We start from the raw sequence: 23,800 nt of genomic DNA, 5'->3' as shown, positions 1-23,800 counted from the left end.
CAGAGTGTGAGTAAGGGATGGGCAGAGAGAGAGGGAGACACAGAATCTGAAGCAGGCCTTAGGCTCTGAGTTGTCAGCACAGAGCCTGACACAGGACTTGAACTCACAAACTGTGAGATCATGACCTGAGCCAAAGTCAGACACTTAACCAACTGAACCACCCAGGAGCCCCTGAAATTTTAAATAATGTACGAATATTATATATTGTGGAGTATTATAGATTTATTTTAGATACATTTTTATAAAACTTTGTAGCTGTATATTTCGTTTAAGAAGAAGTGTTGTGGGATGCTTGGGTGACTAAGTCGAGGGGCTGACTCTTGATTTTGGCTCAGGTCATGATCCCAGGGTCATGGGATCAAGCCTTACTTCTCTCTCTCTCTCTCTTGCTCTGCCCCAGTGAGCCCCAGACTGCTCACAGTCTGTGAGTTTGAGCCCCACCTCAGGCTCTGTGCTGACAGCTCAGAGCCTGGCGCCTCCTTCAGATTCTGTGTCTCCCTCTCTCTCTGCCACCCACCCCCACTCACGCTCTGTCTCTCTCTCTCTCTCTCTCTCTCTCTCACGCTCTGTCTCTCTGTCTCTCTGTCTCTCTCTCTCAAAAATAAATAAACTTAAAAAAAATCTTTTTTAAAAAAAGGATGGAAAATGTCTGCTCTAGAACTCAGTTAACAAAATTAGTCAGCCAAATAAAACTTTGTTTCTATTAGAAAATTCTGACCTTTAATATTTTTATAATGTTTAAGTTCAAATGAATGAGTTAGTATGTATTCCTGTGACGATCATGTAACTTATTTTGTTCCCTCGATGAAATAAGGGACCATCTCCCCTTTAATATTTCTTTTTTTTTTTTTTTAAGTTTATTTATTTTGAGAGAGACAACAGGGGAGGAGCAGAGAGACAGGAGAGCAAGAATCCCAAGCGGGCTCTGAGCTGTCAGCACAGAGCCTGCCACAGGGCTCAGTCCCACAACCTTGAGATTATGACCCAAGTGAAAATCAAGAGTCGGTTACTTAACCAACTGAGCCACCCAGGCACTCCTCCTCTTTAATATTTATTTCTTATATAAACTCTTTTTGCTTTGCTATCTCCTATTTTTTAAGGGCATTGCCTTCTTGAATTGTTTCATGCTCTGTTGGTATTTATATTCCAGAACAAAGCACTATAACAGATCCAGGATGATTGAGAAGTGTGTCTTTCATTGTGAAGGAGAAGGGTAATTGTGAAAGGAGAGTTATGAAAAGAAGACAGACACATAGTACACAGACACATTCACAGATCAAATCAGGAAGGAGTACATATGTTAGGATCTAAAAATTAATACTCTTGGAGCACCTGGATGACTCAGTTGGTTAAGCATCTGACTCTTGATTTGAGGTCAGATCATAATCTCACAGTTTGTAAGTACAAGCCCCACGTAGGGCTCTGTGTTGACAGTGCGAAGCCTGCTTGGGATTTCTCTCTCACCCTCTCTCTCTCTCCTCCCCTGCTCACACACTCACGTTCTCTCTCCCTCTCTCTCCAAATAAATAAATAAACTTACAAGAAAAAAATTAATACTCTTAAACTTATTCATGCTTATGTACCACTGGAAAAATTCTGTATTCTCCTGCTGTAGCAGGATTCTCACACAGAGTCGTGGCACCGAGGCTTTTTAATTTCCAGAAAGCAACTTTATTCGTGCCAGCACCACTCAGTTGGGTTCATACCCAAAAAACTGAGCGCCAAACATCATGTAGCATAGGTTTTTTATGCATTTTCTATTTCTTTGTCTCCCATATATGGTAACATACACACACATGTAGTCTGATTAAGTGTTCTCAGTTTACAACGTCATGAGGGATGTTGTCACATAGACACATAGCCAGGTTACCTTGTTTTTTGTGTTTTTTTTTTCCTTTTCTCTCTCTCTTTTTTTTTTTTTCTCTCCTTAGGGAGGGGCCCCTACCACACTAACTTGGTCTAGGCTACAATATATGCATAGAAGTAAAATTTCACATTATAAAGTATAAACGTCTTTGACTAAATGTTGCCAAATGGCTTTCCAAATATACACTTTAGCTACAGTTTATGAAAGCTGCAATTTCTCCATAATCTGCCAACCCTTTAATTTTACATTTTTGCCAATGTTATTATGAAATAGTATGTTGTTTTTTTATTTAATCATTGGTAAGATTTAACATTTCATGTATTTATTTGCCATTCTACTTTCTTCTCTGAGGTGCCTCTTCATATCCTTTGTCCAGTGGGGTTACTTATTTTTTTCCATTGGGGATTATTGTCTTTTTCTTGAGTTCATGTATGAATTTTGTGAGTTCTAGTTTGTGGCTTGTCCATTAACTTTATAAGTTTTGTCTTTGTCACATGCTAGTTCTTTTAATGTTAAAAAATATATTAATGTTTTCCTTTATGGCTTCATCTTTTAGTATCTTGTTTAAAAAAAAAAACAAAACCAAAACACTTCCTGGGGCGCCTGGATAGCTCAGTCGGTTGAGCATCTGACTTCAGCTCAGGTCATGATCTCACAGTCTATGAGTTCGAGCCCCACGTCAGGCTCTGTGCTGACAGCTTCAGAGCCTGGAGCCTGCTTGGATTCTGTGTCTCCCCCTCTCTCTGCCCCTCCTCTGCTCATTCTCTTCTCTCTCTCTCTGTTTCTCTCTCTCTCTCTTAAAAATAAACGTTAACAAAAATTTTTTAATTAAAAAAAACACTTCCTTATTACTCAAATATAGATATTTTATATTTTATTTGTAAAATACTATAGTGTTGCTGTTTTTCACATCTAGATCTTAAATCTGGAGTTCATATATTGACTAATTCATCATCTTCCACTGTTTTGAAATGAATCCTCTGTGAAATGCCACATTTCTGGGGTGTGGGTGGAGTGGGGTCTTCTTCTGGGCTCTCAGTTCTATTCCACTGGTGTATTTGTTTGCCCTGCCCAATTCTCTTTTAGGTCCTGTTGCTTTAGAACTAGTTAAAATCTGGTAGGGCAACCCTATCACTTTTTTCTTCAGGTGTCTCTCATCTATCCTTAAGTCTTCATTTTTATAAATATAAATGTTATAATCCAGCTTGTTCAATTCTGTGAAAAGCCTTTGTTGGGTGTTTATTATAATTGCATTAAATATGTAGATTAATTTGTGTATAATACTGAATTTTAACATCCACAAACATTTCGTTAGGTTTTTTATTTCCATCTATCCACAAAATTTTCTTTCTCCGGGAAATAGTTTAGTACATCTTTTGTTGGATTTATTCTTAAGTACTTTATGGTTTTTGTTGATTTTAAGAATGACATTTTTTTAATCACATTTCCTAATAGGTTGAGACTCATAGGTAGTAATGCTTTTGATTTTTAAGTGTTCATATTCTATCAGTAATCCTTCAAAACTCTTATATAGACAATCATTTATTATTCAGTATAGTTATTTTTTTCTGCTCTTTTCTCATTTTTTTTCCCATTGAGTTATTGCACTGGCATTGTCTCTGCTACAGTATTTATATAACAACATGCCCTTGTCCTTGAAAAAGGAAACAAGTTCAGTGATTCACCATTAAGTTTTGTATACATATACTGTAGATTTTGGAAGATAATCTTAGATTTAACGAAGGTTTCTCAACCTCAGCACCAGACATTTGGGGCCAGATGATTCTTTGTTGTTGGAGGCTGTCATGTACATTGGATGTTTAGCAGTGTCCTAGCCTCCTCACATCTATAAAAACCAAAAGTATTGTCAAATGTTCCCTAGAGGGGCAAAGTCACACCTGATCAATTAAGAAAGGTGTTTTACATTCTGTTTGCTAAGAAAGAAAGAGTATTAAATTTATCATGAAAGAGTATTGAATATTTTTCCTTAAACATATCTATTTTTTTTTTATTTTTTTAATGTTTATGTATTTTTGACAGAGAGAGAAAGAGGGAGAGAGAGAGCATGAGTGGGGGAGGGGCAGAGAGCGAGGGAGACACAGAATGCCAAGCAGGCTCCAGGCTCCAAGCTGTCAGCACAGAGCCCGAAGAGGGGCTTGAACTCACACACTGCAAGATCATGACCTGAGCTGAAGTCGGATGCTCAATCGACTGAGCCACCCAGGCACCCCAGACATATTTATTTTTTAATTAATTATTTATTTTTTAATTTACATCCAAGTTAGTTAGCATATAGTGCAATAATGATTTCAAGAGTAGGTTTCTTAATGCCTCTGACCCATTTAGCCCATTCCCCCTCCCACCACCCCTCCAGCAACCCTCTGTTTGTTCTCTATATTTAAGAGTCTCTTATGTTGTATCCTCCTTCCTGTTTTTATATTCTTTATGCTTTCCTTATGTTGATCTGTTTTGTATCTTAAATTCCTCATATGAGTGAAGTCATATGTTATTTGTCTTTCTCTGACTAATTTCGCTTAGCATAAGGGGTATTGAATTTTAACAAATGCTTTTTCTATGTCTGCTGAGATTTTTCCCCCTTTGTTATTAGAAATTAAATAAATTAATATAGTAAATTACATTATTATTTTCTAATGTTAATCTCTTTACAATTTTATTAACATGATAGTCTGAAAATTGTACAATGATACTTTTTTCATTTTGTGGGTGGGGTGGTACAGTGAGAATTAAAATAAAACAACATAAGTTAGATCCCATATTGGAAACTGAATTGTAACTGCTATCGTTAAAGCTTATTTTAACTATCTTGTAATACAATTTGCCTGTTTTATTAGTCTGATTTTAAATAACCTAATTTTGGGTTTACTCTATTACTTTGAATAATTAAGTATTATGTGTACTTTTTCAAACATAGAGAAATCACTTGAAGTTTATTGGATGATTAACTCATTTATTTTTTTCTTAATGTTTATTAATTGAGAGAGAGAGAGAGAAAGAGAGCACATGTGCACGTGAAAGCAAGCAGGGAAGGGACAGAGAGAGAGGGAGAGAGAGAATCCCAAGCAGGCTCCACACTGTCAGCATAGAGCTGGACGTGGGGCTTGATCCCACGAACTAGGAAATCATGACCTGAGCCAAAATCAAGAGTCGGCCGCTTAACCAACTGAGCTACCTAGGCACCCCGGATGATTAACTCATTTAAGTGTCAAATTAATAAAACAGAATTTGATAAATGCTTCAATAAGAAATGTATTTGCCTTAATTAAATGTATAACAAAGGAATAAGATTTAATTATTTGTAAGTAGTGGGAAATCAGTGGCAAAATTAGATGTGATTATTCATTCAGTTCTATATGTTAACATTATCTATTGCTGGTCTCATGATGGAAATAGGCATCATCACCTTAAGTCCAGCTGCCATTTTCTTTTAAAAAATTCTCTTAGAACCATATTTTTATAGTCTGGACGAAACAACTTTTCTGGTGGTGGTTTTAGCATTACCATGGACATGAAACCAAATAAAAGTGGGACTACTGTGATGATTTTAGTAGACTTAAGTGGGGTTGGTAATTCTATCAATAACAGGTAGAAAAATGACATTTCCAATCATAGACCACAGTTTGACTGGGTTTAGGTAACAATTCGGGATAAATTTTGTAATAACTATTTTAAAGAATTTTGCTTAGGCCTAAAATAATTTTTCACTTTTTTTTTCCTCTTATAGTCACGTTCTGTATCTAGTTCCCCTGTGATGGTAGCTCAGCCAGTTTATCAGCAACCTGCGTATCACTATCAGGTAAACATGAAATTACAATTAAAATTCTCTGTAATACCTTCAGTCCTTTTGGGGTAAATTTCATTGTATTCTTTCTCATGCAATAACTCTAGTAATTAAAATGAGATACTTAAGCCTTGATAACAGTGGGGTTTTTTTTCTTATGGGGAACTAAACAATATCATACAAGAAGGTAGAATGTTTGCTTCATTTAACCAAATGTAATGAGGTCAGTTTTGCTCCATTTGGCTAACATTTAATCTCAAAAGTCTTTAGAAATTCCCAAAGCAACATACAGATAACACATTCAGGGTCACAGGCTAATTTTTTAATGTTATTGTTAACATTATATTACTTCCTTGCTATTATATTTAACATAATCTATATTAAAATAAGCCTCTTTTAGTTAACCAACACTCTTCTGTTAATTCTGTGGGAGATTGGTGATAAGTGATCCATAATGCCAGACTATTTTGGTGTTTTGCAAATAACGATTTGTTTACATATCTTGTATTTGTATTACATATCTTGTATTTGTTTACATACTGTCTCTGGCTGCTTTTGTACTACAATGACAGAGTTTAGTAGTTCTAACAGAGATATTATGGACTGCAAAGCTTAAAATATTTACTCTCTGGCCCTTTACTTTCCAACCTCTGATCTATAGCATTCACAAATAAAATCACATTCTTTCTTACTTCTGGAATATTGGAAGAGAATTTGTTTCTTTCTTTTTTTTTTTAACTTTTAAAATACACCCACATCAAGTGTTAAGTTTACTGGAATTCTTTTTAGTATTAGACTCAGTTTTGGGAGGGAGGGTTATTTTAGATAGAATTTAAAATTTAAATTTATTTAAATTTGTTATATTATCATATGTTAATGTATATTATATTTTTTTTAATGTTTATTTTTGAGAGAGAGACAGAGACAGAGCGCAAGCAGGGGAGGGGCAGAGAGAGAGGGAGACCCAGAATCCAAAGCAGGCTCCAGGCTTTGAGCTGTCAGCACAGACCCTGATGTGAGGCTCGAACCCACAAACTGTGAGGTCATGACTTGAGCTGAAGTCTGGCACTTAACCAATTGAGCCACCCAGGCACTCTAGTGTACATTATATTATTATGCTATATTGCTTATTTTTAAATAAAGTTATCAATTCTATTAGCATGCTAAATATAAAATATCTAAAGTATTTCCTTCATTTACTAAATATGAAAATAACTTAATGGCATATATTTAAAATACATATGTGGTATCACTTTTTCTAAGCTGCCTCAAAAGTTTAGCAGAAGCCTCAAAGACAAAACATTGGGTACCACAGCTTTTAACACAACCAGCCAAATATTGTGAAACCAGTTTGAGGACCCTTAGCTTATTGTCCACCTTGAACACAATGAGGGGAAGCTGAGATTGCTGAGGGAGATTGGTAGCAAGGTTTTCTTGAATAAAAGAGTTGTTAGAATGCTATGGCATTTCCCCTTCTTCTCAACCAAGTAAAGAGGACATCAGAGAATGACTAAGAAAGCTTAATGCACCTGACTTTGGACTGAAAAAGTCCAAAGAAGCAGCTGAACTAGTCTCTGGAGGCAGAGCCTGGAGAGAAGGCTACAGTGGGAATGTGTTGAACTTTTACTCACAACAAGAAAGGTTTATATGTCCCAAGAGCAAGATGTGAACCTCACAGAAGAGACCCTTTTCAAAAAACTTTAAGATGACCCCAATAAAGAAAGAATATGTGTGAAATAGACTTCTAGAATCAAGGGCTAGAAATGTAATTAGAAGTTCTCAGCAGGGAGATCACCAAAGAATCCAGTAAACTACCTAACTAGAGAGTCCACATTTGGAATCTGCCACACCCCAAGAAGTGCTCTGTCCTAATTTTTATCTAGGGTCAAGGAAGAAAAGCTCAACCCAGTGCTTTTAAAGTGTCAGGGGGTGAGAAAGAATGCTACATGTCATATATATATTTTTTAATTGCCTAATTCGAACCCACAAAGATTTACACATATTTTCTACTAAGAGTTTTATAGTTTTAGCTCTTACATTTTTAGATCTTTGACCCAACTTGAGTTAATTTTTGTATATAGTTTCAGGTGTAGGGATCCAACTTCATTCTATTTGCATGTAGATATCCAGTTTTGACCCCTGTTTATAATGTGGGTGGGTTTGTCTCTGTTTTTCATTTTAGGCCCCTGCACAGTGCCTACCAGGACAGTGGCAGTGGGGCGTTCCTCAGGTAAATATTAACTTTTTTAATTGTATTTTTATGAAGACTATATGAATATTAAGGTCAGGAGAACTAGATTTGAGATGTTCCTTTTCTATTTAGTAACTGTGATACCTGTGGCAGTTTATTTAATTACTATATTTCTTAGCTTCCCCATTTGTAACATGGAAGTAATGATACCATACCTTTGTAAGTTTGTTTACCTGATCTTTGTGAAGATCACATGAGATTGTGTTAGTGAAAGCATTTTATTAAAAAGTGAGTACTTATATAAACATGCAAAATTACTTTTTATTATTTTGTTTTAATTTTTTTTTAACGTTTATTTATTTTTGAGACAGAGAGAGAGCATGAACGGGGGAGGGTCAGAGAGAGAGAGGGAGACACAGAATCTGAAACAGGCTCCGGGCTCTGAGCTGTCAGCACAGAGCCCAACGCGGGGCTTGAACTCACGGACCACGAGATCATGACCTGAGCCGAAGTCGGCCGCCTAACCGACTGAGCCACCCAGGCGCCCCTACTTTTTATTATTAATATTATGGGGAAATGTAGCATTTTTCCAGTTTTACTTCAAATTTTTCTTCAGTTTGACTATGCTCCTTAGTAAAATTCCATTTCTCAATTTTTGATACAAACCGTATACCACCAAAAAGACTATTTAATGACATTTTGCATTCCCATGTGAAGTCACAAAGCTGAGAATAGGTATCTGTGCCAATTTAAACACTGTAAGCTATATTATTACAACCTTCAATAGTGATCTTAATATCATTATTATCTGAATTTATAAATGAGGTTCTGAAGCATTAAGAAACTTTAGTATTTACCAGTGATAAAGTTCTTTGATCACATCTACACAATTGGAATTTATAATAACCAAGAACTCCTTATTTGTTGTTAAGATACTTCTATTCTTGGAAAAGAACTTCCGCAAATTATGAAACAAATATTTCTGTCATCTGTTGGGTAAGTTATTTGGTTTAACTGGAATCATATTTGACTTGGAAATATGGCTTTGTGTTTTAGTCTCCTGCATCTTCTGCTCCATTCTTATACCTGCAACCTTCTGAGGTTATTTATCAACCGGTGGAAATCGCACAAGATGGTGGATGTGTCCCTCCTCCACTTTCTCTGATGGAAGCCTCAGTTCCAGAGGTATGTATTAGTCTCAAAGTAAATTACCTATAACTACCTCATCGTTATATTTTATTTCTTTTTCTTTTCTAAAGATATTTAAGACCCTCATGGAAGCTGCATATCTTTTTTCTTTGATTTATTCACATCTTTTCCTCTTTAATATCTAAGAATGCTCCAACTTAGACTTCTTCATTAACTAGTTCTGAACCATTTCTGAAATTAGCTGTTCACTGTACTAGGCTAATCTCTGACTTGATCTGCTTGAAAGAGTAAGGTACCAAATACTTCTCTTTCTTTTGGTTTGCCTGTCAATCTGTATTGTTACTAACATTCTGTCAATTAAAAGCATATAAAAATTAAAGAAGAAAATAATCTAAAAAAAATCTTCCTTTAAAATGTAAATCAAAAATACTTCATAACTACAAATTGTAAATATCATGTTCAGTGTCTTTAAACTACATTTCCAAATCATTACTTACCTTACCATCTATGTGCCAGGAACTGTACAGGTATGTTTTAAATCAGTGTTATGAAAGATTAGAAAATTAACACCCACCTCCCAATTAGAGTGTATTATATTACTTTTTTATATTACTAATGTTTATAACATTATGATGACATTCTGGAACAATAATTTCCACAATTGGATCTTAATGTTACTATCACTACTTCTAGGATTTCTCCATTTTTCATCTTACCCTCCATCACCTGGTTGACTGAATCTTCAAGAACTCATTGTTAAAGAAAGCTTGTGGTTGTTACATTCTCTTAAGAGATTTCTTACATACTTGTTTGTTGAATATTGTTGTCTATAAATCTGAAAGACAGTTACACTAGCTATAAAATAGCTACATTATACTGCCAGAACAAAGTACAACAAATTATGGCTTAAACAACAGACATTTATTGTCTTAGGGTTCTAGAGACTCAAAGTTGAAGACCAAGATGTTGGCAGGATTGGTTCAATCTGAGGGCCATGAGGGAAGCATTTGTTTCAGGCTTCTCTTCTTAACTTATAGATGGCCATCTTTCCCCTGTGTCTTCACATTATCTTTGTGTCTCTGTGTCCAAATTTCTCGATTCTGTGAGGATAGCAGTCATACTGGATTAGGTTCCACCTTAATGTCCATTTAACTTGATTATCTCTATAAATACCCTGTCTACAAATAAGGTCACGCTCTGATGTAATAGAGGTTAGGACTTCAAAACAGAAGTTTTGAGGGAACACAATTCAACCCTTAACAACACTATTTAATTATAGAACTTCTGGTGTACTCTTCTCTGGTGTTAAGAAGTTTGAAGCCAGCCTGATTTTCTCCCTGGTACATAATTTGCTTTTTCTTCTTGCATACCTGGAGAAGTGAGGTGTGTTCTTAGTTGTCTTTGTACATACTATTCCCATCTTCTTTCCCTAATTCTTCAAATTCAAGCATCAATTCCACTAGAAAACTTTTCCTGACTACCTCCCTGACTTTCTTAAGCTAAATCAAGTAGTTCTTTTCTTTTCTCCTATACGTTTCATAGGATTTATGGTAATTTTGGCTACTCAGCTATCCCCAATCAGTCTATAAATTAATTAAAGATAGAGAGTGTGTTTTTCATTTGTGTTCCTCTATTAGGTAGCAAAATTCCTGTACATTGTAACGCTGAATAAATACTTTGAATTAATAAATGAAAGGCAATAATTTTTTTTTTCCTTTTTTGTTAACAGCCGTATTCTGATCATGGAGTTCAAGCAACATATCACCAGGTTTATGCTCCAAGTGCCATCGCTATGCCTACACCTGTGATGCAGCCTGAGCCAATTAAAGTAAGAAGTTTGTTTTGATTTTTTGGTGTTTTTTCAGTCATTTCAAGTTTTTCAAATTTATTTTCTGAAAAGGAACAACTTTGGATATTTAGATCACATTTGTGATCAGAAGAACAGAATTAATGAACTTTTTCATGTGAAGGATGTACAATTCTAAATTATAATTTTTATTTATTAGTTTTGAACAAGTTATAAACCATACATGGTCAAAAATGTTTTATTTACTGTAGTAAAATACATATAACTTAAAATTTGCCATTTTAAGTGTACACCTAAGTGTTAATTAATTACATCCACAATGCCGTGCAACCATTACCACTATCTATTTCCACACTTTTTCATTACCCCAAATAGAAAATCTGTACCCGTGAAGCAATAACTTCCAATTATTCTCTCCCTACAAATCCCTGGTAACCTCTAATCTACTTTTTGTCTCACTGAATTTGCCTAGATATTTCATATACTCAGATTTTGGTTATGTGTGTTAATGGAATGTGGCATTTATATGGGGAGATAAAAACAGTTAACAACCTATTCAGCTAGTTTGGGAACTGCTCATGCATCCTAAATCAGATGCATGCCAAAGAGTGGGAATCTAGTTAGATGCATGGATATAGTCAATATATTTCAACTAAGTTCTTCTTATTCCCTTATGACCTTCAATAAAAGTTTCTTATTGAAACTCTTCATCATTACTTGGGGAATTGGGACTACATCTCTAAGTGAAGAATCACAGATTGATTAACTATTGTGATGGTAACATGAATCTTGCTTGCAGTGTACTTTGGTAAGGAATGTAGGCATATTCTATGACAAAATGATGGAGATTAGCTATTTCACAGTCATATTTATGCTTCTGAGCCATCCCATGTGTTAGAACTTGGTACCAAGACAGTCTACTTTAAGGAGCCTCCCCACTCTCTCATATCCCCTCATCCCATTACCACTCACTGCATCCCTTCACTGCTATTACTACTGTACTGTACACATGAAATAAAACCATAATGGTGACCTAGTGTCAAAGCCTAGAGTGTTCCTAAACTTTATTTATAGAGTTATTATACTATCAAAATTTTCTAAAACAGATTTCCTCTGGTGTTAACATTTTCTCCTAATATACTTCTCTAGGAATAGCTGAAAGAGCTTTGCCATATTAAGCAAGTACTAATTACTTTCAGTTACTGATTATATACACTATATATATAAACACACAGGATTGAAGTTTTATTGCTTGAGTGGTACTAGAAGAAATTTCCAAAGAATGTTAATGTTACACATTCTTTTTTTTTTTTTAAGTTTGTTTATTTACTTAGAGAGAGAGCGCTAGCTGGGCAGGGGCAGAGAGAGGGGGAGAGAGAGAGAGAATAGAATACCAAGCAGGCTCCACACTGCCAGTGCAGAGCCTGATGTGGGGCTCTAACTCACACACCATGAGATCATGACCTGAGCCAGAATCTAGAGTCAGACACTTAACCAACTGAGCTACACAGGCACCCCTAATGTTACACATGCTAATTTAAAGTTTAATTCCTCTAGTTTAAGAGTAAACACTTTTCTACATTTTCTTAAATCTATGAATAGGAAATGAAAGAAGTTATACAGAGAAACTAGTATCTTACTCCTTAGTCACATAAAAAGTACATTTATGTTGCATATAAATCATAACAGAGTCATGAAAAGGTAGGTATCTTCTCTTTGTTCATATATAAGCCTAAAACTGGAATCAGTAACCTGTCTCTTCATGTCTAAAGAAATGCTGCTAGAAGGAACTTTCCCCATTCTATCCTGATGCAGATCTTTGCTTTACTATGCCACAGGCCAAAGGGGAAGAAAACTACTGACTTGTTTCAATTTAATCTGTCTCATTAAGGGTTATAATAGGGGCGCCTGGGTGGCGCAGTCGGTTAAGCGTCCGACTTCAGCCAGGTCACGATCTCGCGGTCCGTGAGTTCGAGCCCCGCGTCAGGCTCTGGGCTGATGGCTCGGAGCCTGGAGCCTGTTTCCGATTCTGTGTCTCCCTCTCTCTCTGCCCCTCCCCCGTTCATGCTCTGTCTCTCTCTGTCCCAAAAATAAATAAAAAACGTTGGAAAAAAAATTAAAAAAAAAAAAAAAAAAGGGTTATAATAATTCTGGTTATCACATGGGATGCATCCTAGAGAATGTTTTAGTCCTATTCAAATTAAGATTTAAGGATTAGAGAAGAATTGAAGAGCTATGAACTATGCTTAACTAGCTTACTCCAAAACCCATCATGTCTCACACAACCTAGTATCAGATTTCATTGAATCTGCAACATCATGGATTATAAGACACACCATTATTCATCACCATGAAGAAAAAAAACATTGCCATCAATTGTAAACGTATCCTTACTCAGAGGTTTTGAAGTATGAAATGCTTTAAGGAATGCAATGTCTCAGTATCAGTGGAATTTAACCTTTTATACTTAGAGATACAAAGTTGAGAGGGATGGGGAAGAAAACCCAAAAATCCTCTTTTGTTAGAGATGAGGAAAAAAAGAAAGTTTAATTTAATAAACTTTAAAAGTCAAAACTGAAACACAGGGCTATTGTATACAGTTTTATATTTCCGGTTTTTATTTTTTAAGGTCTAATGTTCTGTGTATTTTATACCCAATAATTTTCTTTAGGTGATTTGATGGCCCTCAATAGAAAATGCTACCCCACCTAGGGACAGAAACTCTAAAAACACTCCCATAGTTTTCTAAAACTATACAATCCTATAGAAATGCTTTAATATTCAAGTTTTACTGTATGGAAAATTATCTCCTGCTGTTTATAGTACATTTGTATTATAACATAGAAGTCTTAATACACAACTGTTATATCATTAGTTGATGATCTTTTCCTAAAACATATTAAGTACACTAATATTAAAATATTGACATTTGAAACATTAGCCTTCATTCTTATTATGCAAATTTTCTCTGGTGTACCAAATACCTTGATGAGTTAAAAGAAAAAGGTAGAAATATTCCTTAGAATAATGTGAGCTCGGGGTGCCTGGGTGGCTCAGTCGGTTGAGCTTCCGGCTTCGGCTCGGGTCATGATCTCACAGTTTGTGGGTTCGAGCCCTGCATCAGGCTCTGTGCTGATGGCTCAGAGCCTGGAGTCTGCTTCAGATTCTCTGTCTCCCTCTCTCTCTGCACCTCCCCCACTCATGCTCTGTCTCTCTCCTTCAAAAATAAATAAAAACATTACCAAAAAATTTTTTTAAAAAAGAATAATTTGAGCTCTAATGATTATAATTTTAAGGGTGTTAACTGGATATATTCCAAAGTAGCAATTTCAGATGTCAAACCTATCTTGAAGCATCAAATCTAATCAATAAAATAGAGACCTTATTCAGGGCTCAGAGCACAGGTCTAACTGCTGTAAAAGACCGTTTGCTAGAAATCACTCATTGACTGTAAGGCACACGCTACTACCAATATAGAAATACCAATATAGAAACTACTAGATGAATAAGGTATTAATTAGGGTATCATTTTTTAATTCAGCAGAGCCACATCTTATACATAACTGAGTTTGGAAGTCAATAAAGCAAATCACAGAATGTCAAAATTAGCCCATTGAGCTAGACTACAGGAAAAAACAAAAGGAAAATCTTTGTGTATCTGGGCATTTGAACTATTATGCTTTTAAGATCAGTATCAAATCCCAGGGTAAGAAATGTATAAGTGGAAAATTATGAAGTGTTTATGTTTTACAGTGTTTTTCCATTTTTGCATTAATATGTGTCCAATAAATTCGTTATGAGGATTAATTGAAATACTAGAAACTGGGGAAATTATAGTTTTAAGTTCACCTTTAAATTAAATGTTCATTTTATTTAATTCCAATGTATAATAGCTATTCATGAAAATATTTAATGTTAATAATATTTAACTATTTGCCAGCCTATGAGGAATTTCTTCTTCTTTTTTTTTTAATGGTTATTTATTTTTCTTGTGCCAGTACCATACTGTCTTAATGAGTACAGCTTTGTAGTATAGCTTGAAGTCTGGGATTGTGATGCCTCCTGCTTTGATTTTCTTTTTCAAGATTGCTTTGGCTAGTCGGGGTCTTTTCTGTTTCCATACAAATTTTAGGATTATTTGTTCTAGCTCTGTGAAGAATGCTGGTGTTAGTTTGATAGGGATTGCATTGAATATGTAGATTGCTTTGGGTAGTACCGACATTTTAACAATATTTGTTCTTCCTATCCAGGAGCATGGAATCTTTTTCCATTTTTTTTGTGTCTTCTTCAATTTCTCTCATAAGCTTTCTGTAGTTTTCAGTATATAGATTTTTCACCTCTTTGGTTAGATTTATTCCTAGGTATTTTATAGTTTTTGGTGCAACTGTAAATGGGATCAATTCCTTGATTTCTCTTTCTGTCGCTTCATTGTTGGTGTATAGGAATGCAACCGATGTCTGTGTGTTGATTTTATTTTATTTTATTTATTTATTTTAACGTTTATTTATTTTTGGGACAGAGAGAGACAGAGCATGAATGGGGGAAGGGCAGAGAGAGAGGGAGACACAGAATCCGAAGCAGGCTCCAGGCTCTGAGCCATCAGCCCAGAGCCCGACGCGGGGCTCAAACTCACAAACCGCGAGATCGTGACCTGAGCTGAAGTCGGACACTTAACCGACTGAGCCACCCAGGCGCCCCAGTGTGTGTTGATTTTATATCCTGCAACTTTGCTGAATTCATGAATCAATTCTACAGTTTTTTGGTGGGATCTTTTGGGTTTTCCATATAGAGTATCATGTCATCTATGAAGAGTGAAAGTTTGACCTCCTCCTGGCCGATTTGGAGTTGTCTGATTGCAGAGGCTAAGACTTCCAATACTATGCTGAATAACAGTGGTGACAGTGGACATCCCTGTCGCGTTCCTAACCTTAGGGGGAAAGCTCTCAGTTTTTCCCCATTGAGGATGATATTAGCATTGAGTCATTCATATATGGCTTTTATGATCTCGAGGTATGTTCCTTCTATCCCTACTTTCTTGAGGGTTTTTAACAAGAAAGGATGATGTATTTTGTCAAATGCTTTCTCTGCATCTATTGAGAGGATCATGTGGTTCTTGTCCTTTTATTGATGTGATGAATCACGTTAATTGTTTTGCGGATATGGAACCAGCCCTGCATCCCAGGTATATATCCCACTTGGTCGTGGTGAATAATTTTTTTAATGTATTGTTGCATCTAGTTGGCTAATATCTTGTTGAGGATATTTGCATCCATTTTCATCAGGGAAATTGGTCTATAGTTCTCCTTTTTAGTGGGGTCTCTGTCTGGTTTTGGAATCAAGGTCATGCTGGCTTCATAGAAAGAATTTGGAAGTTTTCCTTCCATTTCTATTTTTTGGAACAGCTTCAAGAGAATAGGTGTTAACTCTTCCTTAAATGTTTGGTAGAATTCCCCTGGTAAGCCATCTGGCCCTGGACTCTTGTTTTTTGGCAGATTTTTTATTACTAATTCGATTTCCTTACTGGTTATGGGTCTGTTCAAATTTTCTATTTCTTCTTGTTTCAGTTTTGGTAGTGTATATGTTTCTAGGAATTTGTCCATTTCTTCCAGATTGCCCATTTTATTGGCATATAATTGCTCATAATATTCTCTTATTATTGTTTTTATTTATGCTGTGTTGGTTGTGATCTCTCCTCTTTCATTCTTGATTTTATTATTTGGGTCCTTTCCTTTTTCTTTGTAATCAAACTGGCTAGTGGTTTATCAATTTTGTTAATTCTTTCAAAGAACCAGCTTCTGGTTTCATTGATCTGTTCTACTGGTTTTTTTGGTTTCGATAGCATTAATTTCTGCTCTAATCTTTGTTATTTCCTGTCTTCTGCTGGTTTTGGGTTTTATTTTCTGTTCTTTTTCCAGCTCTTTAAGGCATAAGGTTAGGTTGTGTATCTGAGATCTTTATTCCTTCTTTAGGAAGGCCTGGATTGCTATATACTTTCCTCTTATGACTGCCTTTGCTGCATCCCAAAGGTTTTGGGTTGTGGTGTTATCATTTTCATTGACTTCCATATACTTTTTCATTTCCTCTTTAACTGCTTGGCTAGCCCATTCATTCTTTAGTAGGATATTCTTCAGTCTCCAAGTATTTGTTACCTTTCCAAATTTTTTCCTGTGGTTGATTTCGAGTTTCATAGTGTTGTGGTCTGAAAATATGCACAGTATGATCTCAATCTTTTTGTACTTACTTATAGGGCTGATTTGTGTCCCAGTATATGGTCTATTCTGGAGAACGTTCCATATGCACTGGAGAATGTATATTCTGCTGCTTTAGGATGAAATGTTCTGAATATATCTGTTAAGTCCATCTGGTCCAGTGTGTCATTCAAAGCCATTGTTTCCTTGTTGATTTTTTGATTAGATGATCTGTCCATTGCTGTGAGTGGGGTGTTGAAGTCTCCTACTATTATGGTATTACTATCGATGAGTTTCTTTATGTTTGTGATTAATTGATTTATATATTTGGGTGCTCTCACATTTGGTGCATAAATATTTACAATTGGTAGGTATTCTTGGTGGATAGACCCCTTGATTATGATATAATGCCCTTCTGCATCTCTTGATACAGTCTTTATTTTAAAGTCTAGATTGTCTGATATAAGTATGGCTACTTCGGCTTTCTTTTGTTGACCGTTAGCATGATAGATGGTTCTCCATCCCCTTATTTTCAATCTGAAGGTGTCTTTAGGTCTAAAGTGGGTCTTTTGTAAACAGCATATCAATGGATCTTGTTTTCTTATCCATTCTGTTACCCTATGTCTTTTGATTGGAGCATTGAGTCCATTGACGTTTAGAGTGACTACTGAAAGATATGAATTTATTGCCATTTTGATGCTTGTAGAGTTGGGGTTTCTGGTGGTGTTCTCTGGTCCTTTCTAATCTTTGTTGCTTTTGGTATTTATACACACACACACACACACACATATATATATATACACACACACACACATATACACACACACACATATATATGTGTGTGTATATGTGTGTGTGTGTGTAAAATGTATATGTATATGTTATATATATGTAAAATATATATATGTTTTCATCTTCTCTCCCCTCAGAGAGTCCCCCTTAAAATTCTTGCAGGGCTGGTTCAGTGGTCACAAACTCCTTTAATTTTTGTTTGTCTGGGAAACTTTTTATCTCTCCTTCTATTTTGAATGACAGCCTTGCTGGATAAAGAATTCTTGGCTGCATATTTTTTCTGATTCAGCACACTGAATATATCCTGCCACTCCTTTCTGGCCTGCCAAGTTTCTGTGGATAGGTCTGCTGCAAACCTGATCTGTTTTCCCTTGTAAGTTAGGGATTTTTTTTTTCCCTTGCTGCTTTCATGATTCTCTCCTTGCCTGAGTATTTTGTGAATTTGACTATGATATGCCTTGTTGATGGTCGGTTTTTGTTGAATCTAATGGGGTTCCTCTGTGCTTCCTGGATTTTGATGTCTGTGTCTTTCCCCAAGTTAGGAAAGTTTTCCACTATGATTTGCTCACATAACCCTTCTACCCCTATTTCTCTCTCTTTCTTTTCTGGGACCCCTATGATTCTGATGTTGTTCCTTTTTAATGAGTCACTGATTTCTCTAATTTTTAAATCAAGCTCTTTTGCCTTAATCTCCCTCTTTTTTTCTGCTTCATTATTCTCTATAAGTTTGTCCTCTATATCGCTGAGTCTCTGTTCTGCTTCATCCATCCTTGCCGCCGCTGCATCCATCATGATTGCAGCTCAGTTATAGCATTTTTAATTTCATTCTGGCTATTTTTTACTTCTTTTATCTCTGCAGAAGACTCCAGCTAGTATTCTTATTATCGTGATTCTAAATTCTGGTTCAGACATCTTGCTTATATCTGTGTTGGTTAAATTCCTGGCTGTCATTTCTTCGTGCTCTTTCTTTTGGGGTGAATTCCTTCATTTTGTCATTTTGAAGGGAGAATCGTTCTTTATTTTTGAGAGAAAGAGAGCATGTGCAAGCAGGGGAGGGGCAGAGAAAGAGGGAGAGAGAAAATCCCAAGCAGGCTCCACACTGTCAGTGTAGAGCCCAACACAGGGCTTGATCTCACAAACTGTGAGATCATGACCTGAGCCGAAATCAAGAGTTGGATGCTTAACAGGCTGAGCCACCAGGTACCCCTGAGGAATTTCTTCTAATTAAAGCACCAATTGGACTTGAATGAAAAACACAGCTATTTATGTATTATATGTTACCTTTTAGAAAGACACAGTGATTCCAAAGTAAATTAGAAAAGGACTTGACCTGTTACCACTGTCTGTTTCTAGCTCAGAGACCCATAACGTACACTTAAACTAAAAATTAGCAACTTACCTTTACTTTACAGAATCATTCCATTACTATCTTCTTCCTAAACATTTCGTCATTTCGGTATCATTAACACTTCTCATAAAGCAATTTAGAGACTAAAATTTCCACATATTCAGCAAGTCCTCAGAGTAGAGGATGACAACTGTAAAGCACTGCATTGTAGAGGGCAGGAACAGGAAAAGTCTGTGCTTTGCAGCTATGAACATACAGAAGGGTATAAATTTTTATGTACTGTACAAAGTCAAACTATACATAGTCTCAGATTCTGCAGAATAAATTATTTTACCCAACAGAGAACTAGGCACCAGAAGCAAAAAAGATTACCAATCTAGAGGCACTAGAAATTGCATAGGTTGTATGTGTACCAAGCCTCTTTCTTGCTACAAACCTAAGAGATGGGACAGAGGACGGTAAGAGAAACAAGAACTCATGAAATGGATCTTTTAGAATTTTCATGGATAGATCTACATTCAAGTATAAGTTAAACAGAAAAGTATACATTATATGGGTCCCATGAAAATATTTTTGTATATGGCACTACATTGAAGGCAAGGATAAATAGCATATATATGTATATATGCATAAGAACATATATACAAGAGGAAATTAAATAAAGTTATAAAAACATATCCCATGTTCCTAGTAATTACAGACTGAAAAACAGGAGAGATGAAATGGTTGCTAGTCAGTGTAAGAAGACACCATATGAAACTATTGATATGATGGAAAAAATCAAATTTGTCTCGGCTGTAAAGGACCAGTAGTTACTACATAAAAATAATTCCTTGATGTAGAAAGAATTTTTTGAAATACTCCCAGAATACAGAGGAAAGTAACATGAAGGATAAAATGATGAAAAATAAAATACTAGAATAGAGAGAACAGACACAAGTCCAGCCAAAAAAGGAGTAACTCTCAAAAGGAATACAGAAAAAGACAAAAAGAATGAACACACATTTTAATAGTAAAACAAAAATAAAAATACCCTTGATTTGTTTGAATTTAAAAGTCAAAAAGGATTCACCATCCTTCAAGCCTAATTAATGAGAGATAATCCATGTATAAATATGCTGGGAAATATCCATTTCTCTCCTTCAAACATCCTGGTCCTTTTGAATATTTTTTAACCATTTATTTTTAAATAATTTTAGAGTTAAAGAAAAGTTGCAAAAAATAAGAGTTTATGTATCCCTTCACCCAGCTTATCCTAATTTAACAACTTATGTAATCATAGAACAATTAGGAAAAACAAAAATTAGCAATAGTACAATATTATAAACTACAAGCACTATTTAAACTTCACCAGTTTTCCACAAATGTTCTTTTTCTGCTCCAGGATCTAACCCAAGAATCCCACATTACATTAATTTGTCATCTCTCCTACTCTCCTCCAATCTGTGAAATTTACAGTCTTTCCCTGTCTTTCATGACCTTGATACTTTTAAAGAGTACTGGTCAGTTATTTTGTTGATAATCCGTCAATATGAGTTTGTCTGGTAATTTCTCTTGATTAAATAGAAGTTATGCAGGGGTGCCTAGCTGGCTCAGTTGGTATAGCACGTGACTCTTGATCTCATGGTTATAAATTTGAGCCTCACGTTGGATGTAGAAATTACTTTAAAAAAAATAAAACCTAAAAAAAAAAATAGAAGTTATGCATTTGGGGAAAAAATATCACAGAAGTGATGTGCCCTTCTCAGTGTATCATTTCAAGGGATACAAGATGCCAGTATATCTGATTACTGGTACTATTAACCTTGATCACTTTAAGCATGAGAAGTAAATTACCTAAATAAGCAGATCCAGGAGTCTAACAGAAGCATGCTTTCTAACAAGAGAAAAACTTAGCTGGCCCTATGAAATCCCTAACAGTAAAGCTTATTGATAAAACTATCCATGCATAAAGAACTTCCCATTAGGATTTTAGTGCTTCCTCCTTAAATATGGATATGCAGTCACGTTAGAAGAAAACCTTCAGAATGAGAGATCATAATAAACAGAAAGAAACATATAATGCAGAGAGCAGAAGAAAATATCAAACTATAATTAATATCCACTTAAAGATAAGAGAAAATAAGAAGTGTTCCATGCATAGAGATCCTAGCAAACACTTCATTTTTATCAAACATATTGCCCCTTTTAACTTTTTTTTAACTTTGTATTTTGAAGTAATTTCCGATTTACAGAAAAGTTATAGAAATAATAGAGTTTCTGTATATCCTTCACCCTCCTGTTCTTTGACTGGAGGGCATTGGTAGAGAAAATGAACACTAATATGTCCTCTTAACCTAACTATATACCTTACTCAAATTTTATTAGTTTTTACACTAATGAGGTAGCTGAAATAAATCAAATGTGAAAGGGTTAAACATTACAATCAAAAGCTTTCAGAAAATAGAAAAAAGAGGTAAATGATAATAGAGAAAAAGATAAAATTAGGTTGATCCAAGAAGTCAAATATTAATTCCAGAAAAAGAAAATGGTTTGAAGGAAATTAGCAAAAAGTTAACACAAGAAAATTCCCTAGGAAGTTAAGGATAAGAATCTCTAGATTAAAAGGCCCTAGGGGCGCCTTGGTGGCTCAGTTGTTAAGCATCTGATTTTGGCTCAGGTACTGATACTATGGTTTGTGAGTTTGAGTACCACACCAGGTAAGCCCTGCATCAGGTTCATGAATTCAAGTCCCACATCGGGTAAGCCCTGCATCAGGTGAGCTCGAGCTCCACATCAGATGAACATGAGCCCCCATCGGGTAAAACATGAACTCTGCTTCAGGTGAGCCCGGCTTTCTCTTTCTCTCTCTCTCTCCCTCTCTCTTCTCTCCCTCTGCCCTTCCTGGGAGTGTCTCTCTCTCTCTCTCTCTATCTCTCTCTCTGCTCCTAGCTCACTTGTGCCCTAAATAAATAAATAAATAAATAAATAAATAAATAAATAAAAGGGCCTACCAACTACTTGGCACAATTGCTGTAAAAGACTCACAGTTCAGGCACATTATTCTGAATTTTATTTTTATTATTCTGAAATTTCAGAATGGCAGGGATTTAAAAAATAAGCCTAAGCAAGAAAATAGATCACAGACTAAGAATCAGCAACACTGAAAGCTAGAAAACAATGGAGCAAAGCTTTAAAAATATTTAATGAAAGTTTTAATCTAGGATTCTATAATAGACAAGTATAAATGAAAAAAATATATTTTCATACAGTAGAGTCTCAAACAATTTACCTCACGTGCATCCTTTCTTGGGGTGCTACTAAATGTGTATTTCACCAAAACAAGAGAATAAACTAGGAAAAGACATGGGATAAAAACAAAAAAGCAGAAAATGAAAATGAAACAAACATCTAATGCAAGGCAGAGGCTAAGGATGACAACAAAAAGAGGTCTTGGGATGATGGCTGTTTAGATGGTTTAAAGAGCAATCAGTCCAGAATTAGATTGTTCTCTGCAGGAAAAATAAGTTTTATTTGTGTAGAAACTTGTATTAAGAATCTTACAGAGCTGTTTAAAGATATGGAGAGACTTGGCTTTAGGTCTGAATGAAACTAAATGAATGGGGGAAATGAAGAAATTAGTGAAAACCCAAAAGGTGTTCAAGAAAGAAAATGTAATTATAATGCACCACTTGGCTTATTAGTGAATAATATTTACTTAAGCATAATAATTAAAATAATTAACAAATTTGGGGCACCTGGGTGGCTCAGTCGGTTAAGCATCCAACTTCAGCTCAGGTCACGATCTCGCAGTACGTGAGTTCAAGCCCCGCATCAGGCTCTGGCCTGATGGCTCAGAGCCTGGAGCCTGTTTCAGATTCTGTGTCTCCCTCTCTATCTGCCCCTCCCCCGTTCATGCTCTGTCTCTGTCTCAAAAATAAATAAACGTTAAAAAAAAAATTAGAAAAAAAAATAATAATTAACAAATTTAAGCAAAACTTATGATTATAAAAAGGATGGGCAAGGCAATAAAAGAGATGTAATAAAAGATATAAAAGAGTTAAAATCCTTATCTACCATAAAGAAGTCGTTAAATAATGAATGAAATTGTTCAGTTAATATAGATAGAAATAGGGAAACAAATACTAGAAGAAACAACTTAAACAAATGAATGTGGCCATCTCTGAAAAAGTGAAGTGGGACAGGAGTGGAGTGGCAGGGGAGGGGGAATGTGTTGAAGCCATTTTTCCCTTTAACCACTATTCGATTTTTAAAACTAAGTATGTAATTACCTTATTATTTATTTATTTATTTATTTATTTATTTATTTATTTAGAGAGCATGAGCGTGGAGGGGCAGAGAGAGGGAGAGAGAGAGAATGCCTAGCACGCTCCACAATGTCAACACAGACCCTGATGCAGGGCTCAAACTCACAACCCATGAGATCATGACCTGAGCCAAAGTCAGACATTTAACTGACTGAGCCACCCAGGCACCCCTATAGTTACTTTAACAAAAATAAAAATTAATTTCAAAAGTGCTATGTACTCCAGATTGTTTCAAGCCAAGATATATCAGGCAAATGTGAACAATAGTAGGGAAAAAACCCAGATGATACTAATAAGAAAGTAAATTTCAAAGTAAAAAGCATTAAACAAGACAGGGAAGATTAGTTTGTTG

At 35.5% G+C, this 23,800-nt stretch overlaps 2 protein-coding genes across 5 annotated transcripts in view; one reads left to right on the top strand and one right to left on the bottom strand.

Moving 5' to 3' along the window:
* BOLL (boule homolog, RNA binding protein) overlaps positions 1-23,800 on the top strand; it is a 43,547-nt gene that overhangs the window by 14,541 nt on the left and 5,206 nt on the right. For all 3 annotated transcript variants that reach the window (XM_042949617.1, XM_042949615.1, XM_042949616.1), the window contains exons 7-10: positions 5,610-5,681; positions 7,849-7,896; positions 8,914-9,042; positions 10,736-10,834. In XM_042949617.1, the coding sequence (XP_042805551.1) occupies positions 5,610-5,681; positions 7,849-7,896; positions 8,914-9,042; positions 10,736-10,834 (348 nt within the window). The remainder of the gene's footprint in view (positions 1-5,609; positions 5,682-7,848; positions 7,897-8,913; positions 9,043-10,735; positions 10,835-23,800) is intronic.
* MARS2 (methionyl-tRNA synthetase 2, mitochondrial) overlaps positions 9,916-23,800 on the bottom strand; it is a 39,575-nt gene continuing 25,690 nt past the window's right edge. Inside the window, exons 4-5 of one of the 2 annotated variants that reach the window (XM_042949597.1) lie at positions 19,193-19,385; positions 9,916-10,106 (exon numbers count right to left, since the gene is read on the bottom strand). The gene's annotated coding sequence lies outside the window, so the exon portion shown is untranslated. The remainder of the gene's footprint in view (positions 10,107-19,192; positions 19,386-23,800) is intronic. The other variant, XM_042949598.1, reaches the window with a different exon arrangement.

The sequence above is a fragment of the Panthera leo genome, chromosome C1 (assembly GCF_018350215.1).
Source record: "Panthera leo isolate Ple1 chromosome C1, P.leo_Ple1_pat1.1, whole genome shotgun sequence".
NCBI classification, from domain to species: domain Eukaryota; kingdom Metazoa; phylum Chordata; class Mammalia; order Carnivora; family Felidae; genus Panthera; species Panthera leo.
This window is presented reverse-complemented; position numbering and strand designations above follow the sequence as displayed.